At 62.7% G+C, this 21,341-nt stretch overlaps 1 protein-coding gene across 2 annotated transcripts in view; it reads right to left on the bottom strand.

The window, feature by feature from the left end:
• FOXO6 (forkhead box O6) overlaps positions 1-11,884 on the bottom strand; it is a 39,535-nt gene extending 27,651 nt beyond the window's left edge. Inside the window, exons 1-3 of one of the 2 annotated variants that reach the window (XM_087761035.1) lie at positions 11,842-11,884; positions 11,490-11,697; positions 10,632-11,340 (exon numbers count right to left, since the gene is read on the bottom strand). In XM_087761035.1, the coding sequence (XP_087617161.1) occupies positions 10,632-11,069 (438 nt within the window). In that variant the 5' untranslated portion in view covers positions 11,070-11,340; positions 11,490-11,697; positions 11,842-11,884. Of the gene's footprint in view, positions 1-10,631; positions 11,698-11,841 lie in introns of both variants that reach the window. The other variant, XM_087761034.1, reaches the window with a different exon arrangement.
• Positions 11,885-21,341: the final 9,457 nt, after the last annotated feature.

The raw sequence follows: 21,341 nt of genomic DNA, 5'->3' as shown, positions 1-21,341 counted from the left end.
GCAGAGCAGCACCGTGGTCCCCATCGCCCCCCGTCACGGGCAGCCAAGCCCCTGCTTTTCGCCCGGGCGCAGGTGAGCACGGACGAGTCGTGCTCCGCCGCCACGCACACGCGTTCACCGCCCGCTGTCCTGCAAGAAATCGAACCGATGGGACCTGCAATTAATACCTGCAATAGAATAGAGCTGCTTATAATAATTGGCACGATAATTGCATTACACCTAGGGAAGGGTGTAAGCAGAAAACCCTGCAAAAGAGACTCTTTGTCTTTGCTTTCTTGTTTTCTCTCCAGCTCACAGGTAATAGCCAGGAATGGGCAAACCCTCTTTTAATGGACTCTTAATAATGCTGTAATTTCCCTTTGCAGGGAAAGTTTTCCAAACAGTCAAAGATTCAAAACAAAGCAATGATTGTTCCTATTAGCATTAAATTCTACTCTGGGAGAGAGAATAAATCAAGCAAGGGGATTCAATTCAAAACAGAACTATAAAAAATCCAATAATGATTTTTTAATATTAATAAGAAAAATATATTGTTATGCACCCTTAGCATTTAAACTTCTAATCCAATCAGCGCAAAGTGCAGAGATAAATCACAGCCGCAGAGGAGAAGGGAACAACCATCAAGCAGGCAGCAATAAAATGCTGTCTTACATCCCTGGGACAGGCATAGGTTTGACAGTCTCAAAAAAAAAGATGAAATTTATGAGCCTGTCGCTCCGCAATCTTGTTAATTCCTTCCCTGCATCTCCGCACGCGCCCTCCACCTGGGGCAGGGAGGGCACGAGGGCCGGCTGCCGGCCAGGCAAGTTGCAGGCAGGAGGTGATGGCAGGCGTCCTGGCTGCCTGAACCCGGCAGCGTGGCGTGGCAGAGCTGGGGACTTGCCCTTCTTCATCCTGCTTAAACCCGCTCCCCGCAGCCATCGGCTCTCAGCAGCAGGACGGGATGGGTCCCGGTGCCCTGCGCTCACAGAGGGAAGGAGCCAGCGGACCCACTGCTAAAGGAGGTCACCAGCGTGGTCCCAAGCAAGCACTGTCCCAAGCACTGTCCCCATCGCAGTCTCCCCACCTCTCCTATCGCCAGGGGTTGCACCGGGCGTTTCCAGCCCCACGCTACCAAACACATCCGAGAGCCTGGGCAGGCTCCAGGGATGCTCGAAACATCAGCGCACACTGATGCTGCACTCGCTCCCAGCATCGGTGGATGCCGGGATGTGGCCGATGGTACCCACACGGCCCCCAGGCCCCCTCCGCTCCCCGTCACCATGTGCAGAGGGGACGGCGGGCAGCCCTTCCCATCGCACAGGTCCGCGCAGGCGGAGCAGCAAAGCACGTGGCCACGTAAACCCCCACCCCACTGGGCTAGGAGATGCCCCCTGCTTTGCCAGGGTCACAGACCAGGAATAATCCCAGTAAGGTTCCCCCCACGGCTCGCGCCATGCCATCCTTGTTGAACTCATTACAGATAATGGCCCCACAATTCACCACCGACGCAGCCAGGCTATTCCCCCTGATTTATCAGCTCCGGCAGACGACGCGCTGCCACGGGGGCCAGAAACGAGCCTGGGCGAGCGGCAGAATGCCATGAAATGTGGCCAGTGGGTCTCAGCTCCCCTCGGTCCCCCCCAAACCCCAACCCTCAGCGCTCCGGACAAAACCAGCCACATCCAATGGGAGGGAAATGCCGAACCACGGCAGCGGGAACAGGGAGCAGCGAAGCACCTGCAGCTGGCAGTCCCGGCCATGCAACGGCTGAGGACAAAAGACGTCTCAGCCGCACAGGGAGTTCCCGGCTGTCTAGCAAACTGCTGACGCCACGAACCAGGGCGAGAGGGCATTTGGGGACAGGGGGATGGACACACTGCTCCTGCTCAGGAGCGCCCTGGGGCTTCGTTCCTGGCAGCTCCAAGTGGCTTGAGCTCCTGGGGGAGGCTGACTGGGGGGGCAAAGGATTAATTACAGCTGTTACAGGTCCCAACCTGATGTGTTTTGGAGTGTTTCTGCTCCGCTTTCGCTTTGGATGGTTTGGGCAGAGGGTCAGGGAACAGGTGCCAGGCTTGTCCCCACACTCCCCGGCTTGGCACCACTTGGGTCCCGCGTGGCTGGTGACATCCCATCTCCCCAGCCAAGGGGAGCAAAGCTGCTCCCCCAGGAGCAGAGGGCACCCAGAGACAGGCTCTCCTGGCACTTTGCAGTCTGTTTTAAGGAAATAAAAAAGTTGAAATACCCCTGCATCTGGCTTTTGGGCTCTCCTGCTGCCAACAGCCAGGGCCAAGGTGGCTGCATGGTCCTCGGCAGGGACCCACAAGCGGCACTGGGAGCATTGGGCTCAGCAGCCAGCCCAACCAGATGGGTGGCCCAGAGGCTCAGCCTTCCACCGCAGGGATGCCCAGCAAGCCCAAGGAGGGGGAAACCCGCATCCCACCATCCCTGCACCACCCTGCTGTCCCGGCCAGCCTGGCTGCTGGAGGAGATGCCAGCAGCCCCCGGGGCGGCATGGCCACCGGCATATGGGACTGTGACTGGAAAGTGCTTGGGGACCGCAGAGAGCGAGCAGTGCCACCACTCACGGCATCGTAAGGCTTTCACAGTGGAACTCCAAGCAGGGTCTGGCACCTCGGCACGCAGCACCCATCCCCGACACCGTCCCTCAGGGACCTAGGCAGCGCCAAGGCTGGGCACGGAGCTGGCACAGCCCCGCAAACGCCCATCTCCTCTGTACCCCAGGGCTGGCCCCAGCCGCAGCCTCCTCCCAATCCCACAGGAGAAGAGCCAGGCTCCCTGGGAGACACAAAGGCTGCCCCAGGGAGGGCGAGGGTGTCTGGCAGCGCCAGGCTGCCCGACCGCGGGGCTGTGGGGCCGGGGATGTGCCTTCCAGAGGGCACCCAGAGCCCGGCCGGGGGGTACCGGCATGGGGTGGGCGAGCAAAGGGGGGTTTGGGGCAGGGGGGCGGTTGAACTTTTGAACCAGCAGGCAGGAGATCAGTGCATTACCTTAACGCGAGTTAAAAATAACCGTCTCGTCTCTTGAAATGAGCCTGTCTGCAATTACAGCTTGGCATGTCTGCTCCGGAGCGTCCCCAGGCTGGCACTGCGCCAGGTGGCAGGCGGCTCCGAACAACCCTTGCCTTTCTTCTCTTTCTTGGGGTTGGCTTTTTTTCTTTGGTTTTTTGGGTTTTGGGTTTTTTTTTTCCCCTTCCCAGTAAATCAAAGGTGGCTGCTCGGCGACCCACCCACCAAGCCACAGCTGCGTCTTCAAAAGCACCCAGCCCCTGCGGCACCCACCACCCCACAGCAAGGCCATGTTGTCCCCCCTGGTCCCCAAGGACAGACAGGGGTACGCTGCCACCAGCCCACGATCCCCAGAGCGCTCAAGGGTCCTTCCCCGCGCTGCCCTTGCACCCCCCATGCGCATCTGACTGCAGCGCGTGGGTGCGAGCGCACATGGGAGCGCACGTGGCAAAGCCGGCACACGTGCACCGCGTGTGCACGCGCCGCGCCCCAAATGCGCACACACAGGCGTGCGAGGGAACGTGCAAATTCAGACGTGCGCGCACAGGCAGTGGATGCCCTGCGGCATTGCTGCCTGCAGCTTCCCGTGTTCTGCCCAGCATCGCGGGCAGGCGCAGGCAAGGGTCTGCCCGTGCCAGGGTATCCAGGTGGCAGATCCATCCCCCCACGTGCCCCCGTTGCCAGCACCCAGGGCTGTTTGGGAAACCTCCTCTGTCCCGCAGGCCCCGGGGGAGCAGTGAGCCAGGCTGCATCACTGCTGCGTCCCTGCCTCGGTGGGTACAACGTGCCATCAATGCCGGCACCCACTCCCAGAAGGCCAGCGGCCAGCAAAGCCTGGGAGCCTCCCTGCTGCCGAGCCCCGGCACAGTGCACAGCCCCTGTGCTGGGGAGGGGAAGGAAGAGCCCCTCCTGAAAAAGTAGGAACCAGCCACGTGGATCCCAACATCACCCCATCCTGGATCCCAACATCACCCCATCCTGCCGCTTACCCCTCTAAGGCAGCCCCCCACTGCTGCCCCCCACCCGACAGGACAGCAGTGGTCCCGGGGGGCTGGCCACCCCACGGCCAGAACTGTAGCCCCCGACAGCTCAGGGTGCTCCATGATGCTGGAGCATCCCCACTGGGCGGGAAGGGAGAGGACCAGCCCGCTTTGGGGGTCCCTGCACCCCCTCCCAGCACCGCCTGCCTCCTCCTCCTCCTCCTCCTCCCTGCAGCGGGTGAAAGCAAGCTTTGTGCCGGGGCTTTCAGTTCTCCTGGCTGGCGCCTGGCCAAGGCACCACATAATAATGAACAGATGCTGTCCAAAATGAGCTTCAGCGGCAGACAGGCGAGCCTCTCCGCGTGTCCTTCCGTAACCCAAAGTGCCTTTCACCTCGGCACTAATCAGGCACCTTCAGCAGGAGAGAGGAGCCGACGGGAAGTGTCGGGCTAATTAAAAGTAATGCGATCGCGGAGAAGCAAGCCCACCGCCAGTGGGTGTGGGAGGGCAGGGGGGAAGGCAGCTGCCTCCCCACAGGCAGGGCCGGGGTGCAGCGGGGTGGCAAGGGGGAGACCCCATACCCACCTCCAGAGCACCCCCACGGGCACGGGGACACCATGGCTTGGGGTGGACCCCAGGGATGGAGGGGGCAGCCTGGGGCTGGGGGTGCGACTGTGCCTGGACCCCACTGCGTCAGTGAGGAAGGGAGATTCATCCCCTTCCTGCACGCTCCCTCTGCGAGGACACGGTGGTGGCTGGGGTCCAACCCTGCTCCAGGGGACCTCCCGCTGCCAGCAGCATCCCAGTGAGGATCCCACCGGGATGGGAAGCCAGGCCAAGGAGCTCCAGCTCGCTCCCACATCCCGCCTGGCCAACCCACTGTGGGCATAGCATCCCTGCAAAATATTTGCAAGGCTTTCCAAGTACAAACACCAGGAAATTCATTTCCCAGCCTAGGATGCTGGTCCTCCCATCACAGCACCGGGCAAGCGAGAGGGAGGGATGTGCACAGAGACCCGTGCACGGGGACGGACAGAGATAACACCGGGCTGCAAGCAGTCTTCTAGTCCGCAGGATCTTAACTGTAGTTTATATTCCAGCGGTTATTAAAAATAAAGGGGAGGGGTGCGGTGGGGAAGCTAAGAGCAGAGCAAGCTGTTCATTTGGAGCCTTTCCCTTGGGTTTAATAAAGCCCCACTCACTGCTGTAGTATCATTTTTATGCTATCATAAAGCCGGACCATTTAGCAGGTTTGTGTTACTTCAGCAGTTAGCACCGCATGAAAAGCGATTCCAGAAGAAGGGCGGGGGGGGGGGGGGGCGAAATTAGAAGGAAGATGAAAACCTCCAAAAGGAGAGAGAAAAATGAGGCAGGAAGGAGGAGAGGAGCCCGGGGAATTCCTCAGAGCCATGCCACCGGCGGCACCAGAGCATATCGTGGCAGCTTGGGGGGAAGCGAGCAGGCTCCCCCATCCCTGCGTGAAGTTGGGGACAGGCGAGGAGTCCCCCACTCCAGCCCAAGGATGCCGAAGGGTCGGGTACCCCAGCCCAGCATCCCGGGGGGACCCCACCTGTACCGCAGGAAAGGGTGGAGGGGTCCCCTTGCACTGGGGGGACCCCAGGGGCCACTGCACCTGTGGGGATCGGAGAGCCAGGGAGGCTTATCCGGGGGCTCTTTGGGGGATGCAGCAGAGGGTGGGTGATGAAGACCCCTTCCCTGAGGTGAAGGAGCTCCTTCCAGTCCCGGGTCGGCTGGGCTCTGCCAGCCGCTCTGCTCCCAGCCACGGGCAGCTCTCTGGGGAGCAGCGGGCTCTCCGTGCTGCTGGAAAAATCTCCATATATGGAGAGGATGGGGATACGTGAGCTGAGCTGAGCCAAACCGCCCCACGGCAGCCCTGACCGGGCAGCCCCCACACTCAGCCCAGTGCCCTCCACCGAGCCCCCGGGGCGGGTGGCACGCACGCTGCTAATCCCAGTGCAAATGGGAGCGAGCCCGCTGTGTGCCCCCAGAGCCATGTCACCCCATCGTCCCCATAGCCCCCCCTTTTGCCGCTGTGCCACCCCCCCATGGCACCATCGGCTCTCTCACCAGCACCCAAGCTGCCCTCTGCAAGGGGAAAGTCATCCCCACCAGTCCCAGGCGCTGGTTTTGAGCCTCTCCAGCCGCACAGGGCAACGTCCCAGGCAGATGCACTAGCCCCCATCCAGGAGGGGAAGGGCAGGGGCTCAGGCAGGGGGTGGCATCAGCGACACCGCACGCAGAGCCAGGAGCAGCTCCCCCGAAGGATGCTCTTGCCACATCCATACAGTGCCTGGTGGGGTTGTGCTCTGGGCCAAGGCCATGGCTCTGCCTTCCTTCACTAGCACAGAGATGGGGACGTCCCTCGGGGGTCTCCATGCCCACCGAGGAGGTGAAGCACCCCAGTACACCCTGACCCCAGGCAGCACGGGGCACTCAGACCATGCTCCCACCCAAATACCCTTTCCAGACCTTTTTCTCCCTAATTCATTTCCATCCCACCCTGCAAGGGGAAGGTGGCACTTGGGTGGATGGGGGGGTGTCTCTGCATGGCTGCCCCCCGCCCCAAGCACGCAGGGCTCCCGTGGCCCAGCAGGACCCTGCAGCCCCAGTCCCCCACACCGGCAGCAGCCGCCACGCTGCCGACCCAGGGATATAAAGGAGGAGGAGGTGTAGGGGAGGGCTGAGAAATTAAGGTTTTCAGTGCTGTCAGAGCTGCATCAAACAGGCATCCACCAGCTGATTGCTTGATTGTTATATTTTGGATGTCAAACCGGAGCAAGCAGAAACCTTTAAAATGCATCAGTGCCGCTGCCTTTTTGACGGAGGGTGTTGGTTTCCCATTAACAAGTGGAAAGCGTGAGCTGGAGCAGAAAACTTCAAGCGCTTTGGAATTGATAAAATAACAACTCCCTAATTAAGCAGAACTGTCAGTCAACGGGCGCCTGCTGCCCTGCATCGGGAAGCAGCAGCAGCTCCCAGTGCACGAGCCCAACGCGCCGGGCCAGCCCGCTGCAGCATGGGGACCTCCGGGAAGGCACAGCCCAGGGGGCAGCGGCCAGAGCATCCCCCCCTCCCCGTTAGACAGGGCTGGGTCCTGGTCCCGATGCTGAGCACAGCCACGGCGTGTAGATACTGTGCCTCAGTTTACCTTCCTATAAAACCATGTAATGCAATCCACAGCTTGGCGGGGAAGGAGAGACCTGACCCAAAAATGCACCCCGTGCCTGCATCCTTCCCCTCCGAGAGATAACTAACCAGCCTGGGGAAACACATCCCCGACGGACACATCGCACACCACGGCCAGGCGCAGGTGCGGCATCCCCACGGCGGCTGGATGCAGGAAGGGGTCCTGCTGGGAAAGCCCCCTCAATGCTGGAGCAGGGCAGGGGGGTTGGAGAAGTCCTGCCTGACCAGCAGCAGCGCAGCCAGTGCCCCGTGGGGATGCCGTGCCCTCGGCCGGGCTCCCAGTCCTCTGCTGTCCCACTTTCCCCAGCACTGGGAGGCTGCGAAGTAGCTAATTAAAGGAGTAGCCCATTACCCGAGGCCCCCCTCCGACACCGCTGTGCTGGGTAATGAAACGCTTTAAATCCGCCATGCTTCTCCCAGGCCTGGGGCAGGAGGGACGTGGCATCTCCAGGGGCTCTTTAATAAGCCGCCAGCAGCTCGTTACTACAAAATTGACTGCCCAGCGCTCCGGCTGATCCTGTTGCACCAGGAGCTGCCAGCCTGCCCCGGGGAGGGACGCGTGGGGTCACCAGGGGGTCCGGGGCAGGGGACAGCCAGGATGGACATGGGGCTGTGGGGAAGGTGTTTAACCCCTGGCACACTGGTGTCCGATGAGACTGCCAAGCAAAGGGGGTTTCTGCACACCGCGTCTCTCCCCGGGCCGTTGCCAGCCCTCGCACCGCCTGCCCCAGCTGGGGATCGGGCACCTGCAGCATCAGGACAGGCCCCAGGGTACCCTGCCCTGCCCGGTGTGCAGGCAGAGCAGGCAGGGCGTTTCACCCTCAGCCCTCCCATCTGCCCTGCGACCGGCCAAGCGCTGGGCTGGCTGGGAGGTTTAAGCCACAGTGGCAAGGCGGGGGCAAGGGGGGCTGCCGGGAGGGAGCAGGCAGCAGCGGTGCAGCCCGGGCAGCAGAGCCATCTGCCCGCAGCCCAGGGTAAGATAGGCAGAGTCACGGCAGAGCCGCTCCGACCCGGAGATGGGCCAGGAAGCTGGAGAACATCCCATCCCAGGGTGAGCGCACCCGAGCCAGCAGCCCCTGCAAATGCCCCATCATGCCCAACAGCAGCTGGACCCTGAGCCTGTCCCTCTCCCCCGGCACATCGAGCACCACGAAGCCTCCGGGGACGCAGGCCCCTCGAGAAAGCCACCAAACCCCACGCTGGGTGACGGGGCTCCATTGGTAGCACCCTGGGCCGTGCTGGTACGGGGACACAGGCCAGGCACCATCCCTACCCCAAGGGACAAGGGACACCAGGAAGGGCGTGGGGGGCAAGGGACGGGGCTGAACAACCCGCGATGCTCCCACACGCTCCCTGGTGGAGGCTTCGCCGGGAGAAGGTGTTGGCCCTCCCGTGCCTCTGGGACACCTCGGGGACCCCTCGGGTGACAGCTGACGCCGGGAAAGGCCACTCCTGCTTTCCCGAGAGGATGCCCTCGAGGGTCGCCTCTGCCAGGGCTGATGCGGGCAGGCAACGCCGCTGTCACAGTCTGTCCTCGCCCAGGGGCCAAAGCCAGTGCCGGCGTAGGCAGGACGGGAAGCCTGTGCCACCTTGCACACCCACACAGACACACCCATGCGTTGCCACTGTCCCCTGTGCAAGCCCTGGCACGCCCAGAGAGGACAGGGGTCACTCCTCCGTCCTGTGCAAGCTGCAGGTGGCTCAAACCCCAGCACTCACCCGTGACAAGGACGGTTGCTGGCCCCGCCATCCCTGGCCGGGGTCCATCCCACCCGGGGAGGGTTCTGCTCGATGGCTTTGGCTCACATGCCAGCACCGGGGGACACGAGCATCCCCCTGCCCCGCTCCCGCCTGGCTGTGGCTGGGCACACAAACTTCCTCACGGCTCCGTCCCCTCGCCCTCGTTCCCCTGGGCTGCCCTTCGGGGACACCCGGCCAGGGGGGTCCCCAAGCATCCCACACCCCTGTGACACACACAGCTGCCCGGGAATCCCTTCGCTCCTCATCCCAGCCCTCCCGGTCACCGGTCCAGAGCCCCAACAAACATCCCCACTGTGTCCCCAGACCCCATCAGTGCATGCCCCCCACTGTCCCCAACGGGCGCGAGCCTTGGGGAGACCCTGATCCCCCAGCGAGCGCCCAAGGCCACGCGGGTCTCGCCCCAGGCAGAGGTTTGAGAGGCCCCACACACCCACCACCTCTGTAGCCCCCCACACCCTCCCCTGGTGAATCTCCACACTGGGGGGACACCGCCTGCCCCTGCCCACCCGCCACGAGCGGGGCAAGGCAGAGACGATGCCCGGCCTCCACGCAACACCAGCTCCCACCGCCCGGCCGCAGGTGCCACAGACAGAATCCGGCCTCCCTGCCCCAAAAGAGCACTGTTTGCAACCAAGAAGGACGGGTCTGGCCACCTCTGACGGAGCCAGGGCACGCCGTGCCAAGACCGCAGGCTGGTATTAGAGCCCCCCGAAGCCTCGTTACACACTAATCACACTGGAGGTGACAGGGCTTAGGGGAGGGCTTAAGAGAAACCGTCTCCTTTTTACTGACACCATCTGGACACAGGCAATCTCTTCCCCCTTCCCAGCGTGGAGCCTGGCGAGTGCCAGCTGGAGGGACAGGGGCTGGTGTGACCCCCCAGGACCCGGCACACTCCATGCCCTCGCCCGGTGCTGGGATGGCCGGTGCGATGCAGCCCCAGCTGGCACCGAGCGAGAGGGGGATTGCTGCCCGTGCCTGGCATTTCTAACAAGCCCATGGTGCCAGCCGGGAGCGGAGCTGGGGAAAGCCAGCATGGAGCCGTGGGGGCCGAACACCGCCTGCGTGGCCCCCCGGGAAGGGGACACGGCCCCGGGGAAGGCGGGGGCTGAGACGCGGGAGACGCACTGGGTAAAAGTGCATTTTTTTACCCAGAACTGGGTAAAAGCCAGCCCAGAGACACCTGTTTGGGGACAGCCCTCCCTCCGGCTGTCCTCCCAGGCACACCGCCGGCACTCAGGGACCTGGCACGGCTGGGGTGCCCGCAGACAGGGACAGGCAGAGCCGGGGCGGCGGGACTGTCATTCACCGTACCCCAGTGCTCGCAGGCCAGCGGGAGAGCCGGCCGCGACCACCCTCCCCGCCGCCATCCCCCTCGCCCTGACCTCCCGGGGAGGATGGCGGCACGGCTCTGCTGTGCAACCCGGCCCGAGGCCGAAGGGTGAACCGGGGACAAGCTCACCCCGGCTCCAAGGCGCAACGGCGCAAGACACCGGCTTTCCCCAAAACTTGACCGTGCCCTTATCCCCCCAACCACGAGGAAAGCGGGGATCCCCCCAGCCCCACAGCCGGGGGCAAGCACCGGCTGCCCCAGGGGAAGCATCCAGAGTCCGGTTCGCCTTCGGGAGCAGGGGGGAAAGTTGCGCTGGGGTTCGGGTCAGGGGGGGTCAGGTACCTTCCAGCCAGCGGAGCTGTTGCTGTCTCCTTTATCCTTAAAGTAGGGGACGTATCGCACCATCCAGTCGTAGATCTGCGAGAGGGTGAGGCGCTTCTCCGGCGAGCTCTCGATGGCTTTGGTGATGAGGTCGGCGTAGGAGAGGTTACCCCAGGCGTTCCTCCGGGAGGTCTTGGCCTTGCGGAGCTGCCCGACGTCCGCCCCGGGGGGCGGCAGGGAGGCGGCGGCGGTGGCTCTGCGCTCCGCCGGGGCCGCCGCGTTCTCGGTTCCCTCCCCGCCGCCGGCCGCCAGCGCCGGGGGTCCCCCCGCCGCGCCTCCATCCTCCTCCTCCGCCGCGAAGTCGGGGTGGGGGAGAGGCCAAGTGCAGGACCGGGGCCGGCTCTGCGGCTCGAAATCCGGGTCGATCTCCACCTGATGCGCCTGGAGCTTTTCTTCCATGGTCCCCTCCCCGCCGCTCCCCCCCCCCCCAACAACCCCCTCCCCGGAGTTACGGTCGGTTTCCACCCAAAAATAAAAGGAAAAAAAAAAACCAAAACCCCAAAACAGGAGAGGGAGAGGAGTGCGAAGAAGGGCTCCAAGCTCGGCTGGAGGGGGAGAAGGGAAGGAGGAGCCGCTCGGTGCGCCCGGGTCCTGGCGGGGTGCAGCCCGAAGTCCGGCGGAGCTCTAGGAGGAGGCGGCTCTGCCCGGCTCCGCGCCGGGGAACGGGAGGCTAACGGGAGAGACGAGCCGGGGGGGACGCTGCATATTCATCGGTCGCCTCTCCGGCCCCGGGCGAGACGGGGTGGGGGGGGTTGGTTTTTGGTTTGTTTGGTTGTTTGGTTTTTTTTTTTTTGCTTTTTTGTTGTTTTTTTTTTTTACCAGCCGCGGAGCTCCGGAGTCGTTCCCGGCACAATAGGCAGCGGGGCGGCTGCGGGCGGGCAGGGCGCGGGGGCTGCCGCATCCATCGGCGGAGGCTGCACCGGGCTGGCGGCGCGGTCAGGCAGCAACAGATGAAGCGGAGCGACCGACGGCGGGCGGCATCCTCGACCGGGGACCGGCGGACTCCGGAGCCGGGCGGCGGGGGCACCTGGGCGGGGAGAAGCGGGGTGGATGGGGGGGGCGGGCGCGCAGCCTCCCCCCCCCCCCTCCCCGGGGCGGCTCGGGGCCGCGGCGGGCGGCCCGGCGCTAAGTCCGGCGGCGCGGCGGAGCCATGCTGGCGGGCGGCACGCACCTGACAGCGCCGGGGCGAGGGCGGCGGCGGCGGCGGCGGCGGCGGCGGCGGGGGGCGGGCGGCTCCCGCCCCTACGCCCCCCCGCTCCGTTTCAGCGGCCGCGCACCTGCCCGCCGCCGCCGCCGCCGCCGCGCTGCCGCCACGGGGCGGGCGGGCCACATGCTGGGGCGGCCGCCGCTCGGTGCCTGCCTGCCGTCCTTCGCTCCCTCCCTCCCTCCCTCTCTCCCTCCGCCGTGCCCGTCGCCGAATGCGGGCGCCGCCGTGACACAGGGGGAGGGCCCGGAGGGGCGGGAGGAGGGCGGGGGAGGGGAGTGCCCCGGCGCCGCGCGGGGCAGCGGCGGGGCGGGACGGCGCGGAGCGGAGCGGAGCGGAGCGGAGGGAGAAGCCCCGACCCCGGCGCCGCGCTCCCCGCCCCGGGACGCGAACCCCCGGCGGCGGCGGCGGCCCCACGTGCGCCCCGGGCGCCCCCCATTGTTGCCCCGAAGCCGCCGCCGCCTCCTCATTGGCGGGAGGTGCCCGGCGGACACGCCCCCCCCGCCCGCCTATTGGCGCGGCGCCGGCGGGAGAGGGGGGGATTGGGGGGGAGCGGACCCTCCCCGCGTGTGACGTCAGGGGTGCCGGCTGCATCCGCGCGTCACCCCGGGCAACGCCGCCGCCGCCCGGGGACACGCCCCTTTACTACCGGCCGCGCCCCCTCGCCCACCGCGGCCACGCCTCCGCCGGCGCCGCCGGGGGAGACCCCCGCCAGCGGGCCACGCCCCCAATGCGCACAGCCCCGCCCCCTGCCCGGAGGACACGCCCCCTCCGCTCAAGCCCCGCCCCCGAGACCCCGCCCCGCCGCCCCAGCAGCCCGGGGCTTCCCGCGGGGCCGGTGGCTCCCCGGTGATGTCACCTCGCGGGTATGAGGTCAGACTGGCGAAGCCCACCCAGGGGTGGGGCGGGTGCCTGCAGCCCCCCCTGCTCCGGGCAGCCCGGCGCCGTTCCTCCTGCCCCACAGCACCGGGGGTGCTGCCCTGCACCCCCACCTCCCCTCGCACCCACGAGGGTGCAGACGTGCCCGCGTGCACGCACGCACATCCCGCACCCTGCACCCACTGGGGACGCCGTCCCCCACCCACCGCCCACGCAGGCACCCTCCCCTGCATCCCCCCCGGGCCCGGTGCCTGCCCACCCCACAACCGCCCCCACCGCAGACCCATCCCGCCCTGCCTCGCCGGCCCCGGGGACGCGGACACCCAGCGCCCGGGGTGGCTCTGGGCCTTTGTCACCCGCGCTGCCACCGGTTGTGCCTGGAACGGCATCTTTCGCGCCAGGGCCGCGTGCGGTTCTTTCCCTGCAGTCCCACTCCTTGTCCGAGGGGACGGGCTAAGGTTACCCAAGCAACTATGGAGCTGCCGGTGCCAGCCTTGAAGTGCTTGGCCTGACAGCTCTAGTAATATAATAAAGTATAATATAATCTAATAAATATAATATAATAAATACAATATAATACAATAAATATAATACAATATACGGGAGGGACTCGACAAGCGCTCTGTTTCACACAACCTGCGGGCGGTCGCGGCGGCTGCAGGTGCCCCGGCCGTCCCTGGAGGCACGTCCCAGCCGGGGGCTGAGGTGCTGCGTCCCCCGACCCCCCCGCCACGCAGCCGGGGACCTGCTGGCCAAGCCCCACATCTATTGGTTCAACTGGTCCAGGCGGGACCACCCTTGGGATGGACCTGACCCCAAACCCCCCCTGACCCTACAGACCCCAGGGTGGAGCTGGCCTCCGCATCTCCCTGTGCCTCCCTCGTCCCCGCAGCATTTCTCCTGGGATCCATCCCAAATTTCCCTTGTTACAGCTTACACCCACGGTCTCTTTCCCCTCCCCTGAGGGCCTGGAAGCAGGATCGTTCCCTCCTCTCTCCGGAGCCTTTTGCCCACTTGGAGCCCAGCGATGTTCCTTCCCTGTCTTGCCTTTATTAGTCAAAACCCTCCCACATTTCTCACCCACTTTTCCAGCCTTGTTTTTCCAGCCCAGGCTCAGCTCCCTGGTGCCGAGCCAAGCGGGAGGGTCGCAGCCTGCACAGCCCTTCCCGTGCTGCTCCCATGGGTGCTGCTCGATTTCTCCAGCGGCGTTTCTCCTCCTCCACCGCAGCGGCCGCAATCACCTGGAGCCACCTCACCCCTTGGGCAGTGGCACTCAGACCTCCCTGCCCGCGCTGCCAGGTGCTTTATCAATACCTAATGCTGCAGAAACACGCCGGTCTTGCTTGCCTAGTGCCTCAGTTTCCCCACCCGTAAAGCAGTATTTACCCTTGCAGACAAGGGTGGCTGCTCGTGGTGAAGGTGACAGGCAGGTGTTGAATGGCTTCGTGGCTCCTTGCACCTAAAAGCAACCAAAATTGCCCAGTACTCCCATCCCTGCCTTACTCGGGGTCTCATCCCTGGCTGCCTTGCTTGGCCCCGAGGGTGCAGAGCAGCACGTTTCTGGGTGCCAGCCAAGGCACCCATATGTCAGGGGTGCACAGAGGTGAGGGCTCAGCCCTCCACCCCGCAGCAGCGGCGCAGGGCTGGCTTCCAGCATCACCTTCCCCAGCACCTGGTTAATTATCACTTAACCGCCTGGCACCAGGCAGGAGCATCTCTATTAAGCCAGCTGCACGCTGCCACCGTCCCCGTTAAGCAGCAGGCCTTGCTGCTCATCCATCACCTTATGGTAAGAGGCAGTCTCGGGAGCAGAGCTGGGGGAGACCGAGCTGCCTCACCTCTCCCTCCCACCCCAGGTGCCCCTGCTCCCAGCTGCCCCGTCCCCGATGCCAGGCGCTGCATGGCCACGCCTGGGGAAGCAGGGGGGTCTGCGGGGTAAGCGCTGGGATTTCAGAGATTTTTATTAGTCAAAACCCTCCCACACCTCTCACTAGCTCCTCCAGCCCTGTTTTTCCAGGGGCCGGGGTGAGCAGCACAGTGGCGGGTCTGGGGGGGACGAGCAGAACCCGGTTGGGCAGCAGCGGCAGCAGCGAAGGGGGTGATGGCTGGGGCTGCGGGCTCCGGGCACACATCTCCAACATCCTTCCCATCGCCTGGGGCAACTCCCTGCTCTGGCCTTTCCCTGCCAGGTTCCCCATGGGGATGCGGTGCTCTCCTCCCCTCTTCCCGGCCGGCTGGGAAACGGGGCTCCTCTGGCCCCTGGGCTCCAGGGCAGGAGCCAGTTTGCTCTTGACAATGATGATGCCACTCAATACCTTCGTTTATCACGTGAAGCTCATGCTTCGGGAGAGGGAGGGAAGGGGTGCCTTGCACAGATGTGTCCAGCTTCAGTAAGGTGACCGACACCTCCAAGGTGGGAAGAATGAGGCTGAAAGGGAAAACGGGGATGGAGCGAGGAAGATGAGCTCTGGTATGTCCTGCCACACACGTGCGAGCTGCTCCTTGCAAGCGAGGGTGGCAGCAAGGGGGGCTGCAGCTGCCCTGTCCCAGCACTGTCCCCCAGAAAGCACCAGATCTGTGCCCACCATCAGTGGATGGATGCTCTGGTGCCTGGGGACTGGTGGATGCTCCAGCACCTTGGCTGCTGCAAGTCACCTGCAAAATTGGTCTGAATGGTCTCAGAATTATTTGCACAGGAGGACCTCCAGCGTGCACCACGCTGAGCCCCACAGCATCTGCTCCCCGGGGCAAACCCTCCCTCTGATGGGGGAATTGGGACAGTGCAGCTTGGGCAGAGCTGGGGCAGGGGCAGACCCACGGACAGGAGGGACGAAGGGAGAGTGGCCAGTTGTGGGATGAGGAGGAGGAACAAGAGGAGAAGGAGGAGGAGGAGGGCTGCTGCTTCCAGGCATCTCCTCACCAACTGGATCCCAGGCAGGGTGGTGCAGCCTGAGCCCCTGCTCCACCATCTCCCCTGCAGCTCTGGGCAGAGCCAAGGCTTGGTGTCCTTGCCCGGTGCTGGCATCCCCTCCTGTCCTACCAGGCCAGCAGGACCTCCATCTTTCTTCCACCTGAATGATTCCCACAACATCCCATGCAGACCCCCTCTGCCCTCTTCCCCCCCAGATTTACACCTGAGGGCTGTTTTGAAGCCCCCATCTCCTTCACCATCCTTCTGGGGGGATGCCCAGCAGCTCCAGGGTCCAGAGCAGAGCCACACAGATGGTGATGGAGCTGTGGGAGCCAGCGCGGGAGCAGAGGAGGGACCACGCTGGGCAATGCCCCACTAGAAGGCAGATGGGGATATCTGCCCACGCAAAAAAACACCAGCAGGCTCCAAGGACTGCATTTGTGACCAATTTGTCTTGCCGCCAAGGAAAAATCCAGCTTTCAGTGTCGCAACAGAGGGTACCCAGCTGCAAGGGCGCTCCTCTGGCACTGCGGTCTGGCCGGGTGAGAGGAGGGCGAGTGGCAGCCGAGGAGAGGGGAGGACCTCCCAGGTGCCCATCTCACCCCGCAGCCCATCACCCTCGCCTCAGGCCACCCCACCAGCCCCCTAGTCCCAACGGGAACTGGGGGACAAGGTTTCCCATGGGTGTCCGCAGAGACCCGGGGGGGGAAGTACCAAGAAAATCCCAGCAGCGTTGAAGGCGTCTGCTCTGCATTGAGAGGGAAAGCCACACGTGCAGCACGTCCCGTGAAATGAAAATTCACCCGAATGCTAATTCGGGCCTTTGAAATGCCGCATGTGACGATCCAGCGCCGTCTCCTCGCAGAGCGCCTGGATGTCGCGGCGCAAAAGGATCTCAAGCGGTGCATATTAAAAAATACTTTCACGGAACATAAAGTGGAAGTTAAGCGAATGAAATGATAAAGTCAAAATGAAATATTTTTACTTTCCTGAAATGAGCTTGGTGTTTTGACATGATCGGAATAAACATTTTGACACTGCTGAAACAAGAAAGTCAATGTGATTCTGCTAGACTTCTTCCTGGAGAAAATGGCAGCAAAATTGACAAGTTCCCAGGGAAAGACTTGATTTCAATAAAACCCTGTTTTCTGATGGAAAACCATTCCAGACAATGTTTTTCTTCAGCCCTGTTCAGAGAGCAGGTTTCCAGGAGAGACCTGGGTCACCAGGGTACTCGCCAGGCACCCGAGTCATTTCCCGGGGCTGCGGCAGGGAGGGAAAGCTGCCTCCACGCTGCCTGGGAAAGGGAGGGATGAGGAGGGGTGGACGCGCCCCTGCGCACCGCGGGGCTGGATCCTCCGGTGTCTCGTAAGGGCTGATGCTGAAGCCTTAGTCTGGCAAAGGGGCCCAGGCAGGCCAACAGCAGCAGCGTTTGTCCCCTCCTTCATATCCATGTTCATGCTCACGATCGTGTCAAACCAAGTGCATCACAGCGGGACTAAATTTTCATACTTTTATTTCAAGAATGAACGTTTTCAGCTGAAAATTTTGCAGTTTGAAGGGCTGGACTTTTGCTGAAAAGCCAAGCAGTCACTTGAGGAACAGTCTCGTGTAGCTGATAGCTCCATTTTTTATTTGATACAAGTTGAGTGGAAAATTTCTGACCAACCTTTGATGTACACTGTCAGTATTAAATTCTGCTCCAGAACGGTGCTTAGGGAAAAATCTGCTCTTTAATAGTAATGCTCAGTAATAGTTTTCAAGGCTAATTCCTGGTAGCAATTCTATGTGCTTAAATATACCTTTGCTTGATAGAAAATGGTGTACGTCATGCAACAAGTTCATGAACCCTCTAATCTCAGTGTAGCTACCATGGCCAAACACGAAGGCAGTAGAATGTCTCCAGCCCAACACACTGTTCCCTGTCTGCACACCAAAAGGTTGCACTGGCTCCTCTGGGCTCAGCGTCACCCTGACAGCTCACAGTCACTTGTCACCATCCCCGTCTCCCCAGGCAGAGTCCCCCATCATCTAAGTGAGGACCGTTTTGGCAAGAGAACTTGGTGGGATGTGGTCAGCTCCTAGCACTGGTGTCCTGTGGGTGAGGGTACGAAACCCTTCCCAGAGCCTCATCTTTTGTGTGGGTGCATCATTACGCCGTTAGCACCCACAAGGTCCCCAACATCCCTGTTGGGCTCCGCGCTGCACGATGGCATCCGCGCCGGGGGCTTGGTTACCCCGGAATTTGCAAGACTGATTCCTCAGATGAAGATCAGTCACAGCTTCTTCAATAGCTTCAACCTATATTTGCATTTAGAGGTGAAATCATTCCTCTCGGAGGCTGCATGCTAATGCAGCATCCAGGAATCCCTGCATGACTGCTTCCTAGTTAGTCTCATCTGCCTTGAGTGAACTGAAAACTGTTAAACACATTGAGTGTGTCAGACCAGATATTATCAGAAATAAGACTACCTTTCACTGGCACCCATGGCTTGCAGATGCACAGCAAAGAGTTATTTAAATCTTTTCCAGCTGTCTCCCATGTTTCCAGAGAGGCTCAGCTCTGACGGGTCTTTTAAACCTTCCCTTCCATTAGGTGATGTTATTTTGGTTTGCTCTTTCCTCTCCTGGGCTTCAGGAGTCACCGCTGGCCTTTCCCAGCTCCCCGCATTCCAGTCACCCCTGCGGGCTCCTCTCCCCCAGCATCAGAGATGTCTCCCACCACCCTCCACCTTGCTCACACACCCAGCAGCCGCCCCGGCTGGAGACGGCGCTGGCAGCCCCAGATGCCCGCACCCAGCTCCCTCCCCTCCAGTTTTGGATCCCCCAAACTTAACTCCGCGCTTCACATTTCAATTACAAACCCCAAAGCCTCTCGTCCGCCAGCCCGCGGCTGCGTCCTCCCTCCCCACCCCAGCTTGGCGCTCTCCCTGCCGCCTCCTCCTCGGAGCAGGGCTGCGTGGCTGCCTTCCCAGAGCACATACTGAATACGCTGTTTCACGAGCCTGCCTTGGAGCAGGAGCAGGAATCAAGAGTAAAACCCCAGTTTGCACGGCCAGCATGTTTGAGAAGGGCCATCTGGCTGGGCTCGTGGTCCAAGCTGAATTTGCTGGATGGTTTTGAAGGTCACTGAGCAGGGATTGAACATGCTTCCATATTTTCGCATATAAATACCTGCATTTCCAAGGGAGAGAGCGGGAGCACATGCCTGTAGGAAGGGTCCGGGGGCTACGCACACCCTGTCTGTCAAAAGGGGAGGTGGGCAGGATCCCGAAGCAAAGAAACAGGGCTGTAGGAGCACGGGCACACTCACATATGTGCATGCACACACATGTGCATAAAGACACTTGCTGATGCACCTGTGTGTGCAATCTCATGTGCACACACATGCATGCCACATGCACGCACTCCTACAGATGTGCCCACGCTTATGTCCATGCATGTGCACACACACACGTGCACGCACGTGCACCATGCAAACACACACACGCACTTGCTGAGAGGCCCTGCGTCTTCCAGCTGGAACAGGCTCCATCCCCAAGCCCTGGGCCACACTGCTCTGGCAGCAGAGCTGTGCCCCCTCTTGAAGCAGAGCCCTTGTGTCCATGGGCTCCCGAGAGCCCCTTGTGTCCCCACAGCAGCCAGGATGATGACAGGAATGACACAAGATCCCCAAAAGCCATGAAGACCCCTTGCTCTAGGTCTTTCCATGCCCTTCCACAGCCACCCAGGCTTGTCCTACACCACACAGACTGGGATCCAGCACCCAGCATGCAGCACCCAGCACCCAGCTGCAGTGCTCAGGACCTTCTCCCAGCCATGCTGAGCACTGCATGGGGACAGCCATGCCACTCAGACAGGACCAAGGCTCTCTGTTGCTTTCCTGGAGAGCCCTAGAGGAGAGCTCTGGGCTCCCACTGCTCCTCGGTGCTGGCGACATGCCCGCGCCACGCCAGCTGTGCAGCCCAGCCATCTCCCTTTGCCCCTCTGAGAGCAAACGCTCCAGGCAGACAGCTTGGTCATCAGCCAGGAATGAAGCATCCTTTGCATGCGTGGGGCAGGCAGCCAGCCCGGGGAGGGGAGTGGGCATGGAGGAGGCAGCGCTGCTGGTCACCGTGGCGGGGGAACGTGTTTTTCATCAGCACGTGCGGCGTGGGGACAAGCGTGAGCACAGCTCAGTGCCCGGCTCGCTCGGAGCATTTCTTGGTACGGCCAGCTGACATTTTGCTGGGCTTTGCTGCCAACACCATGCTGCAAGAGGGAGGTTACTTCCACCAAAGGCACAAACCTGGCTCTTACAGTGATCATGGGAGTCTCACCCCAGCACAGCACCAGGCCCGGGTGGGTCCTGCATCCCCGAGGCCGCAGGGAGCTGAGAGCATGGCTGTACCAGCACTGCACTGATCTTGGGAAGGCGGATCGGAGATTTGCCAGGGCCATTGCACTCCTGGGTCTCTGCAGTGGGCTTATGTCCATGCCCACCCCCACAAACCCCCCCCAGCCGGTGCTGAGGATCCCGCCTGCCCTGGGCAGCCCTGCTTCAGGTGCAGGGAGAGCAGGAGGTCCTAGCAGGACAGGAATGGATGGGAGCGCCCATCCAGAGGCAAAGATGCAGCCGGTGATGCCACAGCCCCAGGCAAGCCTGCAGAGGAGATGGGGCTGAGCTGGGGAGGCACAGGAGGGCCAGATGCTGGAGGGCTGGGTGTCTCCCAGTACCTCGGGACCCTCTGCCGTGCCTGGGTGAGGTGGAGGGCTGTGCTCCACGGCAGGGACATGCACAGTCTCCCTGGGCAGCCCTGTGGCTCTTCCCCTCTAGCCAGTGCTCACAGCCCAGGGGCTGGGTGTCCACAAAGTGGGGTTGTCCCCAGGGCTGCCTCCAGCTCACCAAACGGGGCCGAGTCCTGCACCCAGAGCCTGGGCACCCCAGCCTCATCCCACTCCGTCTGCACCTCGTGCCTGGTCCCCACCGGACTTTTCCCTGGGGCTGTGCTCTCCCCTTGTGCTGAGCCACTGCTTCCTCTGCTTTCCCCAGTTGGATGGGCAGTCCGTCCATGCTTTGGGAATTCCTCACCCATAGCCCCTAGTGCCACAAAACCAAGCCAGAGCTTTAGTAGGCAGAAGTGGTGCCGAGAGGCATTTCTCACCTCCAAACCACGCGCCTGGACTTGAGGCTCATGCTGGGGAACATCTCTCACCTGCCAAAGCCCCAGCCGGGGTCAGGCACCCTGCTCCCGCCAGGAGCCCATCAAAGCCCTTTCCCACGGGAGCACGGCTGCCAGCCGGGCGGTACCTGCACCCGCGTGGGAGGAAGGCGCGATGCCGAGCGCCGGCGCAGGCACTGCCAGCCCTGACGGAGCATGGGGAGCAACCCTGAGCGGAAAACAGCCGGTGCGAGGCGGGGAGGAGGGTGCGGCCGAGCGGGTCAGCGCAGGACCCGCTCCCTGCTCTGCCGTGCCAGAGGCTTGCCGGGAAGTCTTAGGCGGGTGCTCACATCTCTGCGAGCCTCACCCTGCGGGGCCACGCTGGGTAGGCAACGCTCCCTCCCACTCCAACCTCCCAGCTCAGCCCCTCTTGCAAAGGCACTGGTGGAGGGGCCCCGCTGGCTGCAAACCCCACAGTGCTGGGCAAGGGGCTCGGAGCAGCCCCAGGGCAGGGAGGCCAAATAATATGCCTCTGT

Source organism: Nipponia nippon, unplaced genomic scaffold (genome assembly GCF_047370975.1).
Source record: "Nipponia nippon isolate SJK-2023a ecotype South Korea unplaced genomic scaffold, ASM4737097v1 scaffold_23, whole genome shotgun sequence".
Taxonomy (NCBI): Eukaryota; Metazoa; Chordata; class Aves; order Pelecaniformes; family Threskiornithidae; genus Nipponia; species Nipponia nippon.
This window is presented reverse-complemented; position numbering and strand designations above follow the sequence as displayed.